The 22,544-nt window shown below is 41.9% G+C and overlaps 1 protein-coding gene across 1 annotated transcript in view; it reads right to left on the bottom strand.

Annotated features, from left to right (window-relative positions):
- The window catches only part of SNTG2 (syntrophin gamma 2), a 285,995-nt gene that overhangs the window by 41,318 nt on the left and 222,133 nt on the right, over positions 1-22,544 (bottom strand). Inside the window, exon 12 of the mRNA XM_072143485.1 lies at positions 15,573-15,689. Coding sequence (XP_071999586.1) covers positions 15,573-15,689 — 117 coding nt within the window. The remainder of the gene's footprint in view (positions 1-15,572; positions 15,690-22,544) is intronic.

Below are 22,544 nucleotides of genomic sequence, written 5' to 3'. Positions count from 1 at the left end.
GCACTAACACTAAGTAACTAACGCGACGAATTGACGGCGCACTGACACTAAGTAACTAATGCGACGGACTGACGGCGCACTAACACTAAGTAACTAACGCGACGAATTGACAGCGCACTGACACTAAGTAACTAATGCGACGAATTGACGGCGCACTGACACTAAGTAACTAATGCGACGGACTGACGGCGCACTAACACTAAGTAACTAACGCGACGAATTGACAGCGCACTGACACTAAGTAACTAATGCGACGAATTGACGGCGCACTGACACTAAGTAACTAATGCGACGGACTGACGGCGCACTGACACTAAGTAACTAACGCGACGAATTGACGGCGCACTGACACTAAGTAACTAACGCGACGAATTGACGCCGCACTGACACTAAGTAACTAACGCGACGAATTGACGATGACGCACTAACACCTAAGCTACCTAAAACTTTTTTTTTAGATTTTGAAAAAAAAAAAAAAAGAAAGAGAACTCTCCCTTATGAATGGGAGGTGAAGGGGTCAGGTGCTGGGGGCACAAAGAAGGGCGATTAGGGGTTTATGGGGTGATTTGACGGTGTGGGGGCAGACGATTCACTGACAGGCTCTGATCTCTCCAAATTCTCTCAACTAACAGAGAGATCAGAGCCTGTCAGCACAGATACTGTGCCCGCCTGTGACCCTGCTTCACTGTGATTGGTGGGTTCGATCTGATCCACCAATCACAGTGATAGCCAGCGATGGACCACATCTATTGGTCCATCGCTGGTCACATGTCTGGGGTCAAGAATCTCCGGTGCCCGGTCGCTGTCTATGCAGACAGCGATCCTAGGCACCGGCAATCAGCATGTGACACTGCTGTGACAGGCGGTTCTGTGCAGAACCGCCTGTCACAGCGATCGTCGGCAGTGGACCCACAGCAGCGGTCCATTGCCGGTGACAGGGGAGTGCAGGCTGTCCGTGACAGCCGATCTCCCCGTTCCCGGACACTGTCTGTACAGACAGTGAGACCGGGAACCTCCTATGCCGGCTCCGATGCTGTGACAGCCGGTTCTGTATAGAACCGGCTGTCACAGCGATCGTGGACAATGGACCAATAGGAACGGTCCATTGTCGGCAAGCCTGGGAGGTCAGCTATACGTCCCAGCTGACCTCCCAGGTCCCGGGCACTGCGTATAGCTACAGTGCGCCCCGGGAGAGAGGACGTTATAGTGCGTCCTGGTGCGCTAATGAAGCTCTCACCAGGACGTACTATAACGTCTAGGTGCCTCTAGGGGTTAATGGTGGCAGATTTTCTGTATGTTATTTTCGGCTGAAATAAAACAGCCGAAAATAACATACAGAAAATCTGCGACCATTAAAAATATATTGGCCCCCAGTATCCTGAGACAACACAAAAGAAATAAGACCGATAAAGAAAAGGGATATGTAAATAAATGTGGAAAACCCAAATGTCTGTGCTGCAAGTCCATTAAAACAGGCTCTACTTTTCTATGCACCAACACAGGAGAAGAATTCCCCATAAAAAACAAAATGTCGTGCCATAGTAGGTATGTTATCTACCTCATAAAATGTAATATATTCCAACTACAATACGTTGGCAGAACAGTTCAAACCTTACGTAACCGTTTAAACAAACACCGTGAAAATATCAAGAAAAACTTCCTCCTGCAAGGAGTTTCCAAACATTGTACTCTATACCATCCCAAAATACCATTTCCCATTTCTATCATGCCGATAGATCATATTCCAGACACGTTTCCCAATCGCTTCCAAATGCTATGCAAACGAGAAGTATACTGGATGTTTAAACTGAATACACTGTCCCCTGGTGGACTTAATGAAATAAACGAAACTATTCTATAATACAATTATATAAAAACACAGAAATACTCACAAAGATCAGTGCTTTTTCGTTCCTGCCAGAACATCAGCCTCCATACAGCACCATAGCAGCTACTCCCTCCCAAATACAAGAGCGTTACTCCAGTCTTTTTGGTACAAATCGGCTTCCGTACCTGTAGTTCTCAAGCATCAAACCCTTTTTGTCCCTAAGCTACGCCCGTAGTTGTAGTCCTATCCCCACTGGAAACCAGCAATTATGAAGACATCACATATAGGTACCATTACACTCTCTTGTTTATTGTGCTATTTTGTATTGTACTTCTGTATTCTGCTGTAAACATTAATACTAACCGCTGATTATAGTATGACTTTAATAATGAGATTTTAACATCTGTAAAGTATATGATACCGAACTGATTACCCTATACCTGACAACCGGAAGTGACCACCTGTGAAGAAGATCACTCATCAGCTACTCACCAGCCTTTATAAACGAGCATCCATCCTTAGTGAACAATACATGAACCAGAGGAAGCGCTCGGTTCGAGCGCGAAACGCGTAGTTCTCTTTTAAACTAATTATATATATATTTTTTTATGTTTATTTTTAGCCTGTTACTATCATATTAGAATACCAATAAAAATTGGACCTTTTTTAAAAAAAGTATACCTAGCCTTCCAGCCCCGTGCAAAACGCTCATCATGCATCATAGATGCGCAATCTGAAAAAATAGTTTCTATCCTTTGGAGTTTCATCCCACCGAAAAGGATTAACCCCGAGAGCGTGGCTGCAGGGAGACGCTAACGGAAAAAACCGCTAAACGCGACTCAGAGTTGTGCCTGTCAGCACAACTCTACCAGGTGAGAAGTTTCACTATTACCTATCTTAAAATTTACCAGAGGATACTACACCATAGGAGCGCCCTTTCCCTTCCACTATTGTTTCAAAAGGTACAATGGGGCACATTAACTAACAACAGTGCACCAAATGCAGTTTGCCTGTGTAGTGTGCAGGGGGTGCCAGATTCAGGATTTCTGATGCCCATTCTTCACGAATCTGGTGCCCTCTGCACTGCCCTGACAGAGGGCACCACTTTTTGCTTGGTGCACCTTTAACATGGGGCACGCAACCCAACTCAGTCGGACCCTGCACCAAATTTAACATGCCAAGTCCGACTGAGTTGTGTCATGCGTTGTGAGCACCAGAACACCCCCTAATGTGTGTCGCATGAAGACTAGTGCACCTGCGCCACAAAAGGGTTGCGTGGGACACAAAAGTGGGGTGGACACTTCTTAAATACCTGTGCAAGCAGTTTGCATCTAAAAGAATGTGCAAAGTCGGACATAAACCTGGCGCAAGGCCCTTGGTAAATGTGCCCCAACATGCTTAGCTCCTTCTGCTCTATAACATGATGCCCGCAGAAAAGACACTATGGGGGTTATTTATCATTGGTTTTCTTGGACTTATTTGACTTTTCACTGATAAAGTCTCACAGGATTATATATCCACCTCATTATACACATCTTCATTAATCTGGTGTAAACATAGAACTACTGCAAGAGCAACACCGTACAAAGCCAGAGTCATGACTTGGGACGTTTACAAAAAGTCTCACAGTTACCCCAGTCCCCTGCTGGTCTATGTGCTGTGACCATAAGAACATTTATTTAAGGGCCAAAGTCACTTTAATGAATCTGATTAACACCGGAGCTCTAAAAATAGACATAGAACTGACCCAAAGAGATGGTCTAATGATAAATAAACCCCTATGTGGGGAATTCATTATTACTCCTTTGCCTGAAAATAACGGATTTACCATTTAAAAAACTAAAATGCCATTAAGAAAATCTAAAATGCTGTCACACATTTATGAAGACGTCTAAACCATTTTTTGGCTGTTTTCCGACTCATTTGACAATGGGCATAACATTGTGGAAGGGGGTGGGGTTTTGGAGAAAAGGGTGTGGTCATATGGAAATTAGTGCATTTGCCAAAAATTAAGGAGGGTGTACATTTTGGGGGCACAGCAGACCGTTCACAGGCTGCTGAAAACAAGGGAGCACCAGCTATTCGTAGCGTGTAGCAGAGAAATCCCTCACATGATTCGTGACGTTTTGGAGGTTACTCCTTCTTCATCAGACATGTTGTGACATTTCGGAGGTCACGTCTCCTTCATCAGACATGTTGCGACGTTTTGGAGGTCACGCCTTCTTCATCAGACATGTTGTGACATGTCTGATGAAGGAGGCGTGACCCCCAAAAGTCACAAATCATGTGAGCACCATCTCTGCTACACGTTACGAATGGCTAGAACTCCCTTGTTTTCAGCAGCCTGTGAACGGTCTCCACAAGCCACGGATCAGTGAAACCTTCGCCGGGAATTGTTTCTATACAACCCAAGATAAAGTTAAGGACATTGTAAAACCTAGTAAAAGGTATTTGAAAAAATCTTCTAAAAGAATTTCTCTACTGAACGAATCTCCTTGTTTTGTAAAGAATTATAAAAAAGATAGAAACAAACTTTTGTGATACTAATTTATGGTGGTCAGTCGTTTTCTTCTAATGTGGACTATTGGACAGTGGAAGGAGTCCAGTACTAACCACATACTGTATATACGCTTTAAAAAAAAACTTTTATATAAATATAAAGCACCACCAGTCTGTATTTTGCATGAGCCTTTTGCTTCTTATAAAGTGTTTAAGTTTCAGTGTTGTGTAAGGAGTGTTGTTTGCCAAGTGTAACTTATGTGCTTCTTATATACAGGCGACTGCCTCATAAAATTGTTGGGATGGACAGCTATACATACAAAACACAAAGCGCTTGGCACACTGGCTCCCAACAATTTGTACACCGTTCATCTCTGAAAAATGCTAAGAAGCATAAGGCAAAATACAAATGTGCGCACAAAGCGTCTCGCCCCACTGAGAACTTCATTACACCGGGAACAAATAACAGTCAGGTGCTGTACTGATGACAGCTGTGTCGTGCGTAGGAGCTTTTCCAAAGCACTTAAGACGCTTCTGTCTTAGGTGATTTATGCTCATTCATGTGCGCACATTTAGAATCCATATCCTTCTGTACTACAAACTATTAATTATTTGAGAAAAAAAATATTAGCCCAAATGATTTATAAAACATGTAGATTTAAAGGAAATCTATCATCAAAATCCATCATGATAAACCAGGGGCATTACTCATAGATCCAGGCACTGTGACTGTGGTAATCTTCTCATATGTATTATCCATGGCCTCCTTCCTTCTAAAATCAACGTGTACAATTATGCTAATGAGTCAGAAGGGCTCTGGGAGTGTTACCCGAGCCCCTCTGTGATGCAGCTCCATAGGTTACACTGAGCAATGAGCCCTTCCCATCTTACTCAGTGCAGAAACTTCCTCTGCTGCAGTGAGATTACATCAGAAAGAGGAAGGAGGAAGTACTGAGCATGGGGGAAGGTGAGACAGTGTAACATCCTTTGAAGCTACAGCATGCACACACATAACCACATTCAAAGTGGCTACAGCACAGCCATAATGACTTCTCTAAATACAACCTTCCATGAAAAACTGCTATTCTTGGTTTCCTTAAACAATCCTGACCCTACTGTAATTATATTTCAGAAATTTTTTCAAGCCCCAAATGTTCTTGTACAATCAGTAAGGTTAGATTGAGCATCCATGGTGTAATACGTTAGGTCTATCTACTCACAGTTGTTGGTGATGGACACAATCAGAAAGCTTGGCACTGCCCTAGTAGAATAATTAACATACAAGGCAGTCCCCTACTTAAGGGCATCTGACTTACAGACGACCCCTAGTTACAGACGGATCCCTCTGACCTCTGGTGAAGCTCTCTGGATGCTTTACTATAGTCCCAGACTGCAATGATCAGCTGTAAGGTGTCTGTAATATTGATAATCCTTGGTCCCATTACAGCAAAAAAATTGAAACTCCAATTGTCACTGGTGCAAAAATTTGTCTGGATCTACAATTATAAAATATACAGTTTCGACTTACATACAAATTCAACTTAAGAACAAACCTATGAAACCTATCTTGTACGTAACCCAGGGAATACCTGTATTTGGTGTATCATGTAATAGGACTGATTGCTTGGGAATGGTGAAAAAAATCTAATTCTCCCACAATCAGTGAGTCAATAACTACTGGAGAATGCAAAGAGTTGGAGTGGTTGAAGGTGATAAGGACTTGTATAGTAAAGGAATGGAAATGCTTGATAAAATTCCATTCACTGGGTAATTTTACAAAGTATTCCAAAATTTGTGGTCTTTACTAGAGGGGAGGGGGGCAACGCAGTGCTGTCTGTGTATTTTATAGGCGAGGTAGCAAATTTGAGTGTGCTATTGTCTCTAATATCAATCTCAATACTCTGATCTATCTAATTTATATAATACAATATTAGTAGATTCTTCAGAAGTGTCAGGGTTCGGGATCAGTGGACCCTCTGAACCACTGCGGGAGGTGGTACTAGCCGACACCTGGGACCGGAATCTAAGTGGCACCTGGTCTTCACCAGAGCCCACCGCAAAGCGGGATGGTCTTGCTGTGGCCGGGTCGTTCCACAGGTGCGACTAGCCCACGGTGGCAGCCAAGGTTGAGGTGCCTTAGGAGGTGACAGTCTTGTGGTCTGGCTAAGCGGGCAGTCAGGGCAGGCAGCAGAGATGCAGAAGTTAGAGTCCAAATCTGGGGTCAGCAACGGGAGGTCCAGGCAGATGGGAACGGGAACACAGGAACGGGCAGGAACACAGGAACAGGAACACAGGAACGGACTGGAACTTGGCAACAAGAACACAGGAATGGACTGGAACACAGGAACAGGAACACATGCACGGTTGGAATACAGGAATAGGAACACAGAAACGGACTGGAACACGGGAACAAGAACACAGGAATGGACTGGAACACAGGAACACATGAACGGTTGTAATATGGGAACAGGAACACAGGAACGGACTGGAACACAGGAACAGAATACAGGAACACAGGAATGCTGAAGCAGGAACGGGAACGCAGGAACACAGAGGGGCTTGCACTTCACAGGAAATGGCTTGAAGTTTCGGCGGGCAGTGATGGGAACCCGCCAGATTACATAGCAACTCTGGGAGTCGCCAGCGCCAATCAGTGGTGCGCTGGCCCTTTAAAATTCCGAGTGCCAGTGCGCGCCCTAGGGTGAGGGGAGAGGCATGGCTCACAGGGACACCCGTGACAAGAAGCTAAATATAAGATAAAGTATAAAGTATAGATAAACCCTGTAACCTGATAATCTAAGCACATTGTCAGCACACAGCATCTCAGAGGGATCATAATGTGTCTGCTTAGAGCCCACACAGCAATACAACTGTAAAATTGTAAAATAAGGGGGTTAAATATTATCTTTATTGTGTAAATATCATTAAAGGGTTATAATTTGAGAACTTTCATTCATGGGCAAACCACTTTAAGGGCGCCTTGTAAGTGTGTGGAGACTTAAAGACAATGATCCTTGCCATTTATCGGATCGCATTCACACCCGTGGCCCTCTCCTTGGTGGCGCCCCATCACACTCACCTCTCTGCATTCCTGCTCCCGACCCGGCTGGCCAGGGCACGTCCCCACACCCTAGGACATGCGCACTCTGGCCCTCACATATTTAAAGGGCCAGCGCGCCACTTTCTGGATTCCTCAAAAGCCAGCTTCTCCCAGCAAGCCCCGCCAGATCTTAGTGCTTCACCACCTATGAGAAAGCTTCCTTTCGTGACTCTCATTCCCGCTCTGACCTTCCGTTGTGATCCTGGACCTGACCCTGACCTTGATCCTTTACTTCACGAGCTCTGGTGAAGCCCGGGTGCCACTTAGATTCCGGTCCCAGGTGCCAGCTTGTGTCATCGTCCAGGGCGTTCACTGATCCCGAGCCCTGACAATCCTCCACTATGGGATACTTGTCAATAAGAAAATAAGGAAAACATTGCCTCTTTTACTACATTGTAAATCAGCCCCCTTACCATCAAGCATGACTGCATCATTAGTCTACCTTACAAGGTAGTAAAAGGGGCAATGTTTTCCTTATTTTCTTAGCACCTACAGGCATTCCAGTGATCATAAAACAAATGAAGCCTATTTGTAAGTTTGGAGAAAGTATCATTAATAAGTAATAGCTTTCTCCTTACTATACTATCACAGTAGAGCTCTGCTACACAGTCTGGATCCCCAGTATGACATCCGATAGAAAGGACCATGTTATTCTCCAGATGACAGATAATAGACAGTGCATACACTAAACCTGCCAGCTGTCACACCGAAATATACATGTTTACTGAATCTTTAAGTACCTCCAACCTGTTCCATTTTTTTGTTCTAAATTGAAAATGGAATTACAAAATGTGCTCACATGCAAGGAACCAAATGATCATGGCATGCTTAAGTCCCGCATGACGCCACATCCAAAGGAAAATTGCCTATACTATAAGAAGAATCAGCGCAGCGACAGCTAGGAAAATATCTGCTACGAAAATGACTTCATGAAGTTTCCGAGGAACTTTTAGATTTCAGTTATACAGACTCTACAGCAAGTCTTCGGATGTGACACCTACTGCAGTCACTTAAGACATTTCCAAAAATATCTTGGACTAAGAGGGACATGTCAATTACTGACGACTGACAAGTTTATTTATCGCTGTTCCTATGAAAGTGGATGGCGCCGGAGTTATTTTTACAATTGACAGTTATGCTGTAAGTGTCCCCAAGGGGTTTTAAAGCTGTTCTAAATTTTACTGTGTCCCATTGTGCAAAATCAAGCTGACATTTTCTCCAGACTCGTTCAGAGGCAAACACATTCTTATAGCATAAAATATGAAGAAGTCCTTCTTAGAGTCTGTGTTAATACAGAGCTATGGTTGGAGGGTTAGGCAGAGAGCAGCACAGATACATGTGAGGTTATGCTCCTTATTGTATATGCCACCATTAATTACTGAAGCACCGATCACAAGTCAGAAGGGAAAAGACTTGGGAACAACAACGGGCAACAAACTCAACTGTAGAAACCAATGCCAGTCAGGTGCATGTAAAGGAACATTTGTCTGTTTTATTGAATTAAATAGAATCTACCCAAATAACCGAAGCATTGCAAAATGTTACAAATATGATATGATGGTATTTTATTGATCTCTGGGAGGAAATTGTTTAGTATATAGCGCTCCGGGAGTTGTTACATACAGGGGCAGGCTTAACGTTACAGCTACATACATACACTACAAGAGGCACGTTCTTACATGTTGCTAGTACCTTAGGTGCTTACAAACAGCTACAGCACAGTACAGGTTAACAAGACCACATTACATTACAGAAGGTGAAAAAAATAAATTACAGTACAACTATACTAGTGACAATAGAAGATAGACACAAGCTAGACAGACATGCAATGGGGGGTACTACAGAAGGGGTGCCGGTGAAGTGCTAATGATGATTGGGTCTCTATGGGATTTTGAGACATATCTTTCTTGTTTCCTAATTATCTTAGTTTTCACACATACCTTCGTACAAATTAGAATCTAGGTCAGTGATAGCAAACCTTTAAGAGACTGACTACCCAAACAACAACCAGAACCCACTGATTTATCACAAAGTGCCAACATGGCAATTTAAGCAGTAACTTATAGCTCACTGCTCTGTCACAGCTTTCAATCGTATCAGCGTCCTGTGGACACCAATACAGTAGAAAGACATTGGAAAAATTTGTTGTATTATTGTAACATCCCTCCAGGGTCTCCTGAACAATAAGAAACACAGGGCTTGGATCTGTAGCTCTGATGGAAATCCAGCTATGTCCACACCTTCCCTCTCTTCTAGTAGTCTCAGGTAGTCCAGGATATGTGTTTGAAAACAGAACAGAGTACAGAATGTCCTGGGTTTCCTTGGACTGCAGGAGGAGGCCTTGAATACTGTTTAGCAAACTCTGGGATAGGGTGACAGCCTGGGTGCCCACACCCATGCCATAGGTTGGCCACCACTGTTCTAGGTGATCTAGAGAAGGGGCTATGATTACAGCTGGACCCGTTTTCTTCATTCTATGCCTTGCTTTACAGCGAATCTCAATCATTGTGTAATAAAATGGGCTAACGTTGACCCAACTTTGGACCCAACAAATATCTTCATAAGTTAATGGGATATGTTGGGTGCTAGAGGTGTCCAATGAGTGATGAAGGCAACACTGTATAATAGTTTCCATTTTAGAAAGAAACCAAGATGCCCATGAGGGTATGAATTAGACAGGAGGGAAGAGGGGGGTCATGTTTTTTCAATTAATGATACCTGCATTGTCAGTATTTGATTTAGGGCACATTCACATGGCCGTCTGTGGGGACGTACATGCGGCCACAAATTTGCGGCCGCATGTACGTCCCCATAGACGGCAATAGCGGCGCGGCGCAGATGCGGTGCCACACATGTGTGGCACCGATCCGGCCCGCACACCGCAAAAAGATAGAGCATGCTCTATCTTTTGGTGTGTGTGCGGCCGTGCACCGCTATTCTCTATGGAGGGAGGAGGGGCCGCCTCCTCCTCCTCTCCAGCACACGGCGGTATGCCCGCACGGCGGGCATACCGCTGTGTGAATGTACCCTTAGCAGGAGGTTGTGTGATGGATGGACTATTGCTACTTGCGCTGTGAGTATTTGGTTAAACATTTGGTAAACTACATCTATTTGTACTAATAGTATGTGCCCGATGTAGACCATAGCTACTTGCATAAGTGGAGGAGCCGGTAGGTGGGTGGGTTGGGGGGGGAGGGGCTGGTAAGTTGACGAATGCCATTTATCTAGATTTAAATAACATACTAAGCCCTGCTTTACCTGTATCCTCTATTTTTTTACAGACGGCTTTGAAAATAAAGAAATCACTAATCTTCAAATTCATGAATACACGTGAAATATAATTAGCTGCATCCTGCATTATGCGCCAAAATAATGTCCTGGAAAAACAGTATAATCTGGATGATGAATAAATGTAATTATAATTCAATGCCTTCACGTTCTCTCCTATCTCATATTTCAGTGTACTTTCATTATACTTTGAGAGGTTAATTAAAAACTCTTCATTAGTTCATATCTTCAATTATCTAAATTATTCTCTAAATTAAATTGTAGTTCTCCAAAATATTCCCAACGCTATTTGATATATAAACGGTGAACAAATGAATTCGCCGGCTGATGATAGAAAAGAAAGGCCATGAACTGGAGTGTAGTTATATGAAGAAAAGGTAATATGTATAAAGAACAGCACAAGAAAGGGAAACAACAAACGAAATGTAGAAAGCATAAAATAACGTTTTATTTGATCAGTTGAAACAAATCCATTTAGTAAGACAACATACCCTGAAAATGTCCACCAATGGTCAAATAACTAAATATTGTGGATAAATAGATCACAGTAACCTGCATAGAGGTATAGAAGGTCCAGTCCTCAGAACAAGTCATGGTATTTGCTTAAAAACAAGTATTACTCATTACCCAAAGGAATAACAGAGGACACAAATCCCAAAAATTTCTAAAAGCCGACCAAAGTGCGATCTGCGTGACCCTTAGTAAATAAGCCCCATTGTGTCCATGCCCCCTTTTATTTGTATCAGCATTCAATGTGTAAAAATAGTAAACATTAGATTTGTAAACTACATTCATCTGCATTTTACTAGATTTTCAATAATGAACCTCAAAGGGTCTACAATTCTACCACCTTTAACAATAACCTGTATGCTCTAAACTCCAATGCTCCCTCTAGTGGCAGCTATAAGCATCCAAAATCTCAGATTTACTAACATGGATAAACCTTTGAAGCTATTTTCTTTATTTTATTCATTAATAGTGCAGTTTCATTAGGGAAAGTAACTTATCTGCGCCTTTTTATGCTTTTCCTTTTGCAGTGAGCAGTGTATCTGAAAGATTGCCATAAAGAAGGAAAAATAGTGGCACTGACCATTAAAATTGGCCACGTTTATTTAATATCTTCTTAAAAATATACATCCACAGCCATAGGGGGGTAAGAGCAGTGGGCCCCCCCCCCTATAAACCTGCTTGTTGGCACTGATTCTAGAGCTACAATGGAGCATTCAGGAGCAGGAGTGCGCTGAAGATGCACAAGTAGGGAGAGATTACAGAACATACTGGGCCTGGAGAAGCTTTTTCTCATGCTCCCTGGAAAAGCTACTCAACGCCCCAGTATCCTCTCCGGAAAATGTACATATTAGCTAGATAAAGTTTAGCTTAGTGCAGAAAGTGCCAAGGGATTAGTTAGCCATTCATTTGGGTTTAATGTGTTCGTAGCAACCTACCATCAGATCGACCTGATAGATAGATAGATTATTGATGGTAGGAAAATTACCATCAAAATCCATCATGATAATCCAGGGACACTAACTCAAAGATCCAGGCTCAGTGACTGTGGTAATTTTTTTTATATTTGTTATCCATTACCTCCTTTTAAAATCAACTTTTAAAATTATGCTTATGAGCCAGAAATACCCCTCTGTTCTGTACCTTCAAAGGATGTCACACAGTGCAAGAGCACGTCCCCCTTCCTTTTGTGTAAGATTACAGCAGGCAGATGGAGTGGGGAAGTGATGAGTGATACAGTGTAATAGCCTGTGAAGCTTTAGCACAGAGTAGCCTCGGTAAGGTCCAAGAGCCCTTTTGGCTCTGCAGCATAATTTTAAAGATTGATTTTTAGGGAGGAAGCCACGGATAACAAAAATAAGAAGATAACCACAGTCGTGGTGGCTGGATCTATGATTAAGCGTCCCTGGTTTATCACAATTGAATTTGATGGTAGATTTCTTTTCAAAAATAATTTTTTCACACACTGAACATCACAGTTTGTCTCAAAAGTCGCAGTTAGTGATAAACAGATTGTAAATTATTGCAAAAACTGATCTTGTTGACTGTTTTTGTTTACATTTGGAAATATATTGTTCTTTTCTGTATGTTCAGAAGAAGACTTCTACCTTTTTCTGTTTGTCATTTGATACATTTGTTATTATATTAAATTGCTGTCCTCGAAAATCCCAAAATGCATTGCTCAGTGAAAGCAGGGCACTGTCAAAATTCTGAAATTAGGTTTAGAGATCAATGGCGAGAGAAAAATGACATATCTCAATACAAGAGAAGTACAGCAAAGCATTATGTAACTTATCAAACTTTACAATGTTTTTGAAAAGTGGAGTTTTTCTTTAAATTAGAATGTGGAATGTTTTCTTCTTTCCTTTGATAATTAAAACATTATTTACTTATTGTGAACTTGAATTATAATCATCAGGGATGACAACAATAACAATTCCGGCGGAGACGAGTTCATGGATTTCTAGAATAAGAACAATGTATTGGTAGGTATTTTGTTTGCTGACGGTGATCTGCATTGGAGAAATGAAGGTTTGCGGAGTGACAGCTATGTAATTTTGCAGATAGACATGTTAGATGGTTTTAAAAAGCTTTGAGCAATGTATTTTAAAACAGCTTCATGCTGTCGGAAGATAATAATGCAATGTCTAGCGAGTAATGTTTTCATAAAAATGTCAGGGTTGTAAACTTCAGGCAACTGCATTCAATTTATAGGAGTTGGTTACATTGGATACAGGTGTAAATAGACTCAAACATTGGTTGTGCATAGACTGTGACATAAGCATAATCAGGGGCTCCTATGCAAAATCTTAAACTGGGGCTCCCCAACTACTCTGTGCCCTCATAGTAGTGATGGTTTCTGAAAGGTCAGAAGGGCCCATGGGTTCCTGTAGGCACTAGTCCTTTGTAGCTACTGGATTACTACAAGACTATTGGGCTGTGTTACTATATAATCCCATATGGTAAGTGTCAGGATCAGTGCTAGTGGATCCTCTGTACCACCGCAGGCGATGATGTAACTCAACACCTGGGACTGTTGTCTAAGTGGTACCCAGTTTTTACCAACGCCCGGCACAATGCAGGTTGGACTTGTGGCGGCGTGGTACCACCAGGTTGCTCCACAGGCATGACTTTGTCCACGGTGGCGGCCAAGACAAAGTACAGATCGTAAGGCAAGGTTGTGTTCGGGGACAGGCAGGAGATCGAGATGGGCAGCTCAGGATCAGAGTCGGGGACGTAGTGGAAGGTCAGGACAGGCAGCACAGGATCAGAGTCGGGGACGTAGCGGAAGGTCAGGATGGGCAGCACAGGAGCGATGTCAGGAACGGAATTGAGGTTACAAGGTAAATCAGGATAATCACACAGGGCATCAGACAAGCTTTTTCTAAGGCTAGGAGGCACAAAGATCTGGCATGGGACACAGGAAGGGGCTGGGAATTTATTAGAGAAGGTGGCTGGCTAGTGCCAATTATAGGTGTGCTGGCCCTTTAAATTTTACAGAGACTGCGCGCGTCCCGTGACGGTAAGCCTATAATTTGACAATTAATATGGCATCCAATGGAAAATACCTAAACTATTTGTGAAGTAACCTACATCAGCTTCCATGTTACACAATCTTATAAAAAATTTCAAATAAGTTTGTGAACAATTGGGGAGTTTTATTTTGGCTTTAACTGTAAAAGTTGCAATTCTTGGTGCACAGACATGTATTTTAATATTTTAACTCTTCCCCCCTTACTGCATGCCAAGTGGGCATGGAAGGTCTAGTTGTGGGTAGTGCTAGGGTGCTGGGTGGCTAGGGTGCGGGCACATAAGCTATAGCCAGTTACTATACAAGTCAAAGCACATTTGTTTACAAGGCCTGGTCCGAAGCATTTCAGTATATCTGGCGTGTTGTGGGTAAACTGTATTTAATGGTTTATTAATGTTGCACTTTGTCATTTTGCATTTTAGATACAAGCTCATAGGCAATGGCGGCAGGGAGAACATTATAGAGCAATGTTATTACCAAACAAGCTTTTTACACCATTATTCAGACTTTAAGGAGCTTTTATATGTCAGGTTTATAACAGTGGCTTAGGCAGCTTGATAAATGGGACATATGAGGTATTAACATCATCATTGGAATTGCGATTATTTTTGGCTGAAATAGTTAATTATTTTGTATGCAAAGAACATAGTGAAATTGAATTTGGATGCCAGAAAAATGATGTAGCTGCAATCCTGAATTCCCCCTTTGTTGAGTAAATTTTGCATTGGGATAAGAGAAAACACTCACTGAAAGCAGCAGCAGAATTTTTCTATATCTATGCCGCTCTCTTTGTCTTCCTCCTTTCTCCATAATCTTTTATGGGAATCAGCTATAAGCTGATTTATCAATATTACCGATTACCTGAAGATTTTAATTGAAATGCGCGCATTCGGCACAAAGGTATGAGAGGAGTGAGAGAAAAGATTATTTTCTGTAATATAACAGCAATGCAGCAAAGCTTTACATTTCTGGCAATGACAGATGTCATCTTAATGTTTGTTTTATCATGACATGTGTTCTGTTACCTGACAAGTAAGTTTTCATCCTTACATTACGAAGTTTCCAATCTTTACTTCTATTTTGGATTTTAATACAACAGGTAAGAAAATAAAGCCTCCACTGTTTCATGCAGACAGAATATTCATCATTAAACAATTTCTTTGCCACGGACTTATCTATCGGCTGAGTTATAATACGACAATATCAAAACTGTGCAGGGATGTCTCGCTGACATTTGGTAAATTAGGTTCCATATGATTATAGAATATACAATACATTGCTGAGATGACAATCTATAATAACACAGTAAAATATCTTACTGGTGGAGTCTTGAAGATGTAGAAGGTTGAACCTTTTAGTACCAGGAACTTGAATTTATAAATGTGCGATCCGTCCGATCCTTGTACTTTTTCACTCACCCATCCCATGTGGAGGATCTGCGGGTAGAACGAAACGTGTCATTATCACACCATGATACAACTATACAGTATGACTTCTGAATTGTAGAAGTGTAACTAACATAATAGGTAGAAAGACAACCAACCAAATAACATAATTACTCTTCTAAGTGTAACAACACACGTGGGACCAGATGTATCACTTTTCTGCGCTTAAGTGAAGTTGCTGCGCCTATATTCTGGTGCATTGTTGCGCCTGAATTATCACAAGTTACAGCCATCTGTGATGAGTGGAGTTCCTGCCTCTTATTGATCACTTTACTTTTGGTGCAGTTTTGGCGCAATGTTAGATTCAGGCAGTTACATGTGATTCTGCTACAAGCTCCTCTCTGCTTCTCCCACATCCCAGAATGAAGATAATGCTCACAGCAGCACCCAGGTGTGTGACACCCTGCACCCAGTGGCCTACTCAGCAGGGGCTTCTCTTGGAGGAGATCCTGTGGAGCTGATCTCCTGCTGCCACCCTGTAATTCTGGCCAGTATCCTCCTAAGACAGCAGTGTGATCATCCTGCTACACGGGGGACACTTGTCTGAAGTATCTGTAAAATTCTTCAAACTTGTCGAACTTCCTACAAAGTCTCTAGTGGCGAACCTATGGCACTTGGAGCACTCTCTGTGGGCAACCAGGCCATCACCCCAGAATGAAGTTCACCAGACAGGACTCAAAGAATCGTCCTGGAGAATCTTCCTACAATGATAGATGAATTTGCCCTCCTCCTTTCAACTGCGTTGGTGTCCTTGGGAGGCTGAAGGATTGAAAGTTGTCAATGAACAAGGAGGAATACATTACTGCTCAAATTGCTGCGCTGGCACTTTGCAATAAATAAGTGGCTTTTGGTTGAATTTTGGGCACTCTGGCTCTAAAAGGTTCGCCATCACTGCTCTAGATGGATTTCCCCAATTAACACCAATCACTAAATTAACAGCCCAGACAGGGATTACAAAAGTACACATGTTGAACGGTAGATATTCATCCATTCAACTCATGTAATTTATTTTAAAAAATGATAGATTTTTTTTCTTAACCAGAAGCCATACTATTAACTGTACGACTATTGTCTATGTATAACTATAGGATTCAAATTAGAAGTATCAGTAGTAGAATAACTACTATGCTAATTTTAAAATCATTATTTTTAGTATTTAGGCTTGTTGGAGCTAATATCAATGACACAGAGATCATACCAGTTAACCTCTAGAAGGTTCTTGACAAATACATTATCCCCCCCCCCCCCATAGACTTGAGGCTACCTTCACACTAACGTGCTCACCCTTCTCCTCTCCATAGCAAGGCATGGCACCTGGCCGTACCTATGGGGAAAGATAGGGCATGTAATAGGGCATGGGCGGCTAAGGAGATGTAATTTGTGGATGGATGTCCATCCCCAGAAGATCAACGATCAGTACGAGCTCCGCCAATGGAATTAAAGACAACCTGCCACTACGAATCTACCTATTAAGGTACTACGAATATGAGGATAGCCGTTTTTAGGGCTAATCATTTACTCCCATCCTTCTTTTATAATCTTTGATCAGGTATGCAAATTTTCTAAAGAGGCTACTGGGGCGTGGAGTAGCCGGAGCTGAGGCTACACGGCGCGGCTACTCCATGCCCCAGTAGGCTCTTTGATCCTCAGGCATGCACAGAACACAGGCCAGCGGCTGCGGGATCTCGGTTCCAAAGCCGGAGCTACTGCGCATACGCAGAACTCCGGCTTCACGGACGAGTTTGGGTAGGAGGATCGAAGAGGATTCTGGGGGGTGGAGTAGTCGTGCCGTGTAGCCTCTACTCCAGCTTCTTCACACCCCAGTAGCCTCTTTAGAAAATTTGCATATTACCCTGATTAAAGATTAGCCCTAAAAAAGGCTATCCTTACATTCATTGCACCTACCAACGAATCTCTCTTAAGAGCTGAGAATGGAGCTACAAGTCCCGGTGAACCTTGGAATAAGCTCTTATTCAAGTTCTTTATTCTGATTCGGTGGCTTTTGGATTTAGCCGTAGCAGGGGATCTTGCAGATCTGATGCCCCGCAATCTGATATCGATGATCTGTTTAATAGCACCTCTGCTGCAGTTCCAAGTGCCGGCCACTACACAGAGAACAGAGCTATAATTCTGGCCCCAACCCCCTTTAAGGTTGAACTGTCTTGATCATTATAGGGTAAAGACGTCTGCTAAGAAAATCCCAATGCTCATATTTTTAAATTTCTAACAAATTTACCGTACAGAATTCTTTAACAATACCTTGTTGGATAACATTCATATAAACATCACATTTTGCTACAAAAATACTTATGCTCATATTATTACATTTCTAACATATTCACAGAAATTTTAACGAAGCCTCGGTTATAACATTCATATAAACATCACATTTTCCGCAACGCGTATCTCTCTCTATGAAACCTGTCACCTGGTGCTTTTATATGGCCAGTGAACTTTATGACTTCATTGCTCTTAGTGTTTACAGTAGGGGGTACATTATCCCATAAATTTGGTTTTTCATTTATTTTCGCTTATTTCATTTATTTTTGTTAACTCATCCATAGTTGATGAATATGCACATAATAATAAAGGCTTTGCTGCATTGTGGACGTAAAACGGGAAAATTTACTTTCTTGTCCTTTGGAAGTTCATAATTACGATTATTTTTATGATTTTTTTTAATGATTCACAATTTAAAATAAAGACTCGTGTCCATTTTGTAGAGCTTTAAGTTTTCTCTTGTTCCCCTATGTAGGAATATTATATTATAGAATATTATATTATAGAAAATGTCACTATTTTATGTTTCGGGTTTATTACATTTGATTCATTAAAGAGGTTAATTTGCATCTCTTTTCACCTTTAATAGGTTATACTCCACTTATTCTAGCACATTTGACATTTTTTCTCTGGCTCACTCTGTCCCCAAGCCAGCAGCTCTGTTAGATTTAGGACCCAATATGCAAATAAGGCTCTCTACTGTGAAGTGGGTGGGGTCAGCCATCATGAACCAGCCAAGGACCACCTACCTGACTCTATAGAGCTTAATGTGCATACATTGTGCCAAAAAACAGGACTAATGTCTCAGGAAGAAAAAATCCAAATGTGCTAGAATCAGCGGAGCAGATAGTAAGCGATTCAGTGAAAGTTGCAGAAAGTTGTTCCTTAATGTGGTTGGTCACTTATCTTTATTGGGCTGGAATAAACATGTATGGCATATTTTTAATTTCTTTAGGTGCTTCCTATTTGTTATGCTGTAGGGGCGGCTGGTGCTCCATTTATGGTGCTCCATTAACTGCCTTGATTTGCATGTAGATTCTGAAGAGCCACAACCCAAGAATTATGAGATTTGGTACATCCATCAATGACTTTCAATGACGTAGGCTGGTTGCCCCTGCTTGGGAGATGCTATATAATCAATTGAATGATATGAGATTCGTTTAGGGAAATCCTGCTACCACATGAGGTGTACACTGACACCTTGATTTAAATGGTCCCATGCAGATGAACATATTTTTCATGTGAAAAATACTGATGCCACAGAGGTGTCATCCAAGTGTTGTCTGTATTTGTGAATCAGTTTCTAATTAAAACAATAATGAGACACTTCAAAGGGTTGGAAAAACTAGTGACATCATTCCTTTTTTTTTGCAGGAACATAAATTGGATGACCTATAGATAACGTGTGAACCTCTTTTGTGGACATAAGATTCAGAGACTGATTACACACTGATGGCAAAACCAAAGATCCTTATTTTGCGGCATGAGAACAGCGCAAGTTTGAGTGCAGGTCGCCTAACATAGCAGGGCACATTTACTTACCCGGTCCTGTCGCGATCCCCAAGGTGCGTTGTCCGACGAGGATGAAGTCCGGCGCAATTCACTAAGATCATGCGCCCAATATCCTGCTTGTGTCGCTTCCCTGTTGAGGTCCATCGGAGTTCACCTTCTTCTTCCCGGTATATGTGAGTGCATTGTCTTGTGACACAATTTGAATTTTAAATCCCGTACTTAGTCCGAATCAGTCCAGTTGTCCCCCTGATTAATGTGGTGCAAATCCGAAATAGTCAGGAAACCCGACGGAAATGCGATGTGCGGACCTGTAGTAAATGTGCCACGATTTTAGGGAGTAAACAAAGTGTAAGTGAAATTATGTGATATTTCAGGGTGTAACTATAGTGGAAGCAGCCATAGCAGCTGCTATGGGGCTCGTAGTGTAAGGGGGCCCCATAATTCGACTTGCCACACTAAAAAATGGAGGATGTGTACCATTATATACATATTTTGCTTCATATTGTACAGCATAATATGTATATAACATATATGTGATGCATATATGCTGATCTGTGATATGTATATGCTTTATTTGTATACAGTACATGTATATACTGTATGTGTGTATATGCTGTACATGTGTGTTCATGAGTGTATAAATGTGTGATTGTAACTTGCATGTGTGAGTATACAAATATGTGTATTTTTTAAGTGGAAAGGGGGGGGCCCTATTCAGAAGCCTGCTATGGGGCCCGGACTCTCCTAGTTACTCCCCTGTGATATTTGTAGCAGTCCTCATGCCATGGTGTTATGGTAAGACCACAGACTGAATATCAGCGTTGGGTTGGTTAGTAAAAGGCAGAAGAACAATACAAAATAGATTTCTAAGAAAAGACCCTCCAGAAAAGTAACTTCATGTATAATGCAAGTGTTTTATTGAACACAGACATCTCTGGCCAGCCGACAGATCCTCTAAAAATTGACAACCAGAAAGGTTTGTAAATCTTAATCAATGAATATTCCTTCCAGTATCCGAGTTTTTACCGTGAGAGCTTTCCATTCGTCCGGCTAAATCCAATAGTAAAAAGATCTGATGAAATATAAGTGCTTGAAGTGCAGAATTTATATGGGGACTAATGTAGTGGGGATATATCACAATTTGATTTGTGAAGATTCCCAGAAATTATTTATCAAAGATAAACCAGAAGAATGTTTCATGGCGAGGCTTTTATCACTTCTTAAAAGCTTTTCTTCTTCTCACTTCGATAGACTCTGGGTTATTTAAAGCTCCTTCTCTTCTCCTAAATATTATTTCAGACTCCAAAATATTAAAGCAACCAATGTTCCGCGCACATTAAAGCCTCCCGGAATAGACTTCACACTTATTACTTACCTATTTACCTTGTTGTGATGGATGCCAAAACTGTCTCTAGACTGTCACTTGCTGCATAACATTATGTGTTTTTCTACGACCATCCACGTTATATATCCAGTCTTCCGACATGAATAAATACATTTTTATCACTCTCCCTTGTAGATTGTGTGATTGTCACCTTCCTACCCAAGTATTCAGTCTTCTGTATGGGAGATCTCATAAGCGTCCAGGTGTTTTCTTATTCTGAGGCTTCTTCTTATCACGAGCTGTCACATTTTGGAATATTTTTAAATCACTGATCAGGGAAATATTATATTTAGACAAACACTATTTTCCGGGCTTCAGGACTGGATTAGAGATTAGATAATACAGGGGCGCTAAGACGTATTTTGTTTTTAAAAAGGTTTTCTATGATGATGCAATGACGTGGTAGAGGTTCAACTCCTCGAATCCTCACCAACCCAAGAGTTCCCACCTGTGAATTTTTTCCAGTCCTGTATTTCCGTGCTATATGAATCCGTATATACGTGACAATTTTCATCTGTATGTGCACGTACGTCAATGTATCTGTACTGTATCCATATAAAATATGGTGGGCTGGCAAATGATGGACAGAATGCACCTCCCACTGGTTCTGGATACTGCAAGTATATATGGCAGCATACAGTGCACAACCATACGCGTTACATATGTGACCCATATTTTGTACGTTCCCATAGACTTCTATAGGGCACACGGAACGGAAATACATGAGACAAAAGGATGTGCTCTTTATTTCTATCCAGCGCGCTTACGGTACGGTTGGCAATATAGCTATGTAAATGGATGCCCGTATTGCCCAGTTAAATGACTGGGGCCATATGCTACACATATATACAGCCATTTTCATATGTTCATGTGAATGCAGCCTAAGGCTACACGAATGTCACACTTCAGCACGATGGAGAGGAAGAGGGATGTGTGATGCTCACCCCTCTCCTCTCCAGAGAGCACAGCATGTCCTATATTTTGGTGTGCACGGTCACATTGCAGTGAGACAACATGTGCTCACTGAATCATCACTAGACACCATAGACGTCAATAGGGACTGACATGCAGCCGCAAATGGTGTGACCACATATTAGTTGCCATTTTGTTTGTGAGAATGAGCCCTAAGACTGATTGTATATCACTGAGTTTTATTGAAATTTATCAGCCCAAACATAGATCTAGTAAACTAAACACAGGATGTCAGTTCAGTTCAGCTATTCTACGTCCCACAGACACATGGATCAAGTTTATTGGAACAAGCCTGTCCGCACACTACTGGCCTAAGGGTTTCAGGGTGGGGTACTGCTATGATATTAACTGCAAAAAACATGATAAAGCAACGTCAATATAGTTGTGGGCATCATCTACACCTAGAGGAGAGGTAGTTCTACCATCACCATAGAAAAGGGGGCATCCTCTACACCTAGAGGAGAGGTGGTTCTACCATCACCATAGACAGGGGGCATCCTCTACACCTAGAGGAGAGGTTGTTCTACCATTGCCATAGATAGGGGGCATCCTTTACACCTAGAGGAGAGGTGGTTCTACCATCACCATAGACAGGGGGCATCCTCTACACCTAGAGGAGAGGTGGTTCTACCATCACCATAAACTGAGGGCATCCTCTACACCTACAGGAGAGGAGTTTATATCATCACCATAGACAG

The sequence above is a fragment of the Engystomops pustulosus genome, chromosome 3 (assembly GCF_040894005.1).
Source record: "Engystomops pustulosus chromosome 3, aEngPut4.maternal, whole genome shotgun sequence".
Classification (NCBI taxonomy): Eukaryota; Metazoa; Chordata; class Amphibia; order Anura; family Leptodactylidae; genus Engystomops; species Engystomops pustulosus.
The sequence above is the reverse complement of the archived record's forward strand: the minus strand, read 5'-3'. Positions and strand labels throughout refer to the sequence as shown.